Raw genomic sequence first — 1,463 nt, 5'->3', positions numbered from 1 at the left:
CCCAAGTGCAGGGATTAAAGGCGTGGGCCACCACTGCTTGGCCCACCTTTGGAAAGTTTAAACGGCATGGTCCCTTCACTGGGGGAAGGGAGAGGTGGCTAGCTCAGGGTTGAACCCAGGAAGCAGTGTTGACGGTGCTGCTTTAGAATATACAGAAGGTGGAGAGCAGGAAGTAAGAGATACATTCAGTGGGCTTCCTCTGAAGAGAGTAATCGCTGAGAGGAGTCTGCAAGTGGGGGAAGGCTGAGACCAGTGACCTACCTGCTCTGTTCTGTTTTTTTCTCTCACAGGGAAGCACGCTGAGGAAACGCAAGATGTATGAGGAGTTCCTCAGCAAAGTCTCCATCCTAGGTCAGTGGCTCTGCTGCCTCTCTGCAGTCTCCCATGAGCGCCTGCCACCAGCTCGCATCTGCTTCTCCCTGTGTGGCTGACAGGTCACCTCTGCTTAGCATTGCTCAGGTTTGGGACATGCATGCTCCTGTGCAAATGCAGACACATGCGCGTGGCCCCCACAGGAGTGGTGGTGCATACATACACACATGCCACACACTCACCTACACTCATACACTTGCACACATGCACATCTATATGCAGATGCGTATACACAAATGTAGCATGCACTCCTAAGTGTGCACATTCATATGTAAATACACATTTATGGCACATGTTCATAGTACACATTCATGCATATGCACACATACATTGTATGTCCATATTTGCACAACTTCATGGTGGACCTTTTTACGGGTGTCTACTTGTACCCTGCTACCTGTGAGCATGTCAGACCATAGGTGTCCCTGTCCCTCCTACACTATGTCTGTTTATCTCTCTTGCTATCTTTGGTGCCCTCATGTTGTCAGCCCCATGATTCTGAGCTGAAAGCTAGCTCTTTGTTTTCCTAGCTGGAGTCGTGTACTAAGTGTCTCCCCCTTCCTTTTGGCTCACCTTGAGCAAGGCTTCTCGGTGACATCACTGCCCTTCCAAGGCCTGTGGAGACTTGTGGGTCCTAGATGCACAGCTCATGTGCACAGCTGAGTAACTCAAAGACCATTCAAGAAGATGATGGTAATCTTGTTCTGAATTATGGAGGGGGAGGGCTCTGCTTGGCACCTGTTCCTCTCAGTGCCTCTTAAACACAGAGCTTCTTCATACACTTTGTCCCGTTGCTGTGTGAAGGTGCCTCCCCTTCCTGCCCTTAATGAACTGCTGCAGTACTGATTCATTCATTGTGGTGAGACATGCACAACACAGAACAGGCCATTTGCAGTGTTGTAAGAAGCTGCCTCAGAGAAATAAGCCCAGCCGCAGGCTGTGCAGGCCCTGCCCCCCACCATTTACTTAGAACCTGTTTTTTTCCCCAGCAGAGACTCATCCCCCACAGGCAGGCACTCCTTATCCAACTCCCCTCAGCCCCGTCACTGCAAAGCCCCTCCCTGCTTCTGCCTCTGCCTCTGCCTCTGCCT

General features: G+C 51.0%; 1 protein-coding gene across 5 annotated transcripts in view; it reads left to right on the top strand.

Annotated features, from left to right (window-relative positions):
• Positions 1-1,463, top strand: part of Prkar1b (protein kinase cAMP-dependent type I regulatory subunit beta) — a 121,875-nt gene that overhangs the window by 97,308 nt on the left and 23,104 nt on the right. For all 5 annotated transcript variants that reach the window (XM_031338460.1, XM_031338462.1, XM_031338461.1 and 2 more), the window contains one exon: positions 291-351. In XM_031338460.1, the coding sequence (XP_031194320.1) occupies positions 291-351 (61 nt within the window). The remainder of the gene's footprint in view (positions 1-290; positions 352-1,463) is intronic.

The sequence above is a fragment of the Mastomys coucha genome, unplaced genomic scaffold, assembly GCF_008632895.1.
Source record: "Mastomys coucha isolate ucsf_1 unplaced genomic scaffold, UCSF_Mcou_1 pScaffold22, whole genome shotgun sequence".
In the NCBI taxonomy this organism is placed as follows: Eukaryota; Metazoa; Chordata; class Mammalia; order Rodentia; family Muridae; genus Mastomys; species Mastomys coucha.
Note: the sequence above shows the minus strand (reverse complement) of the source record. Positions and strands in the feature narration are given on the sequence as shown.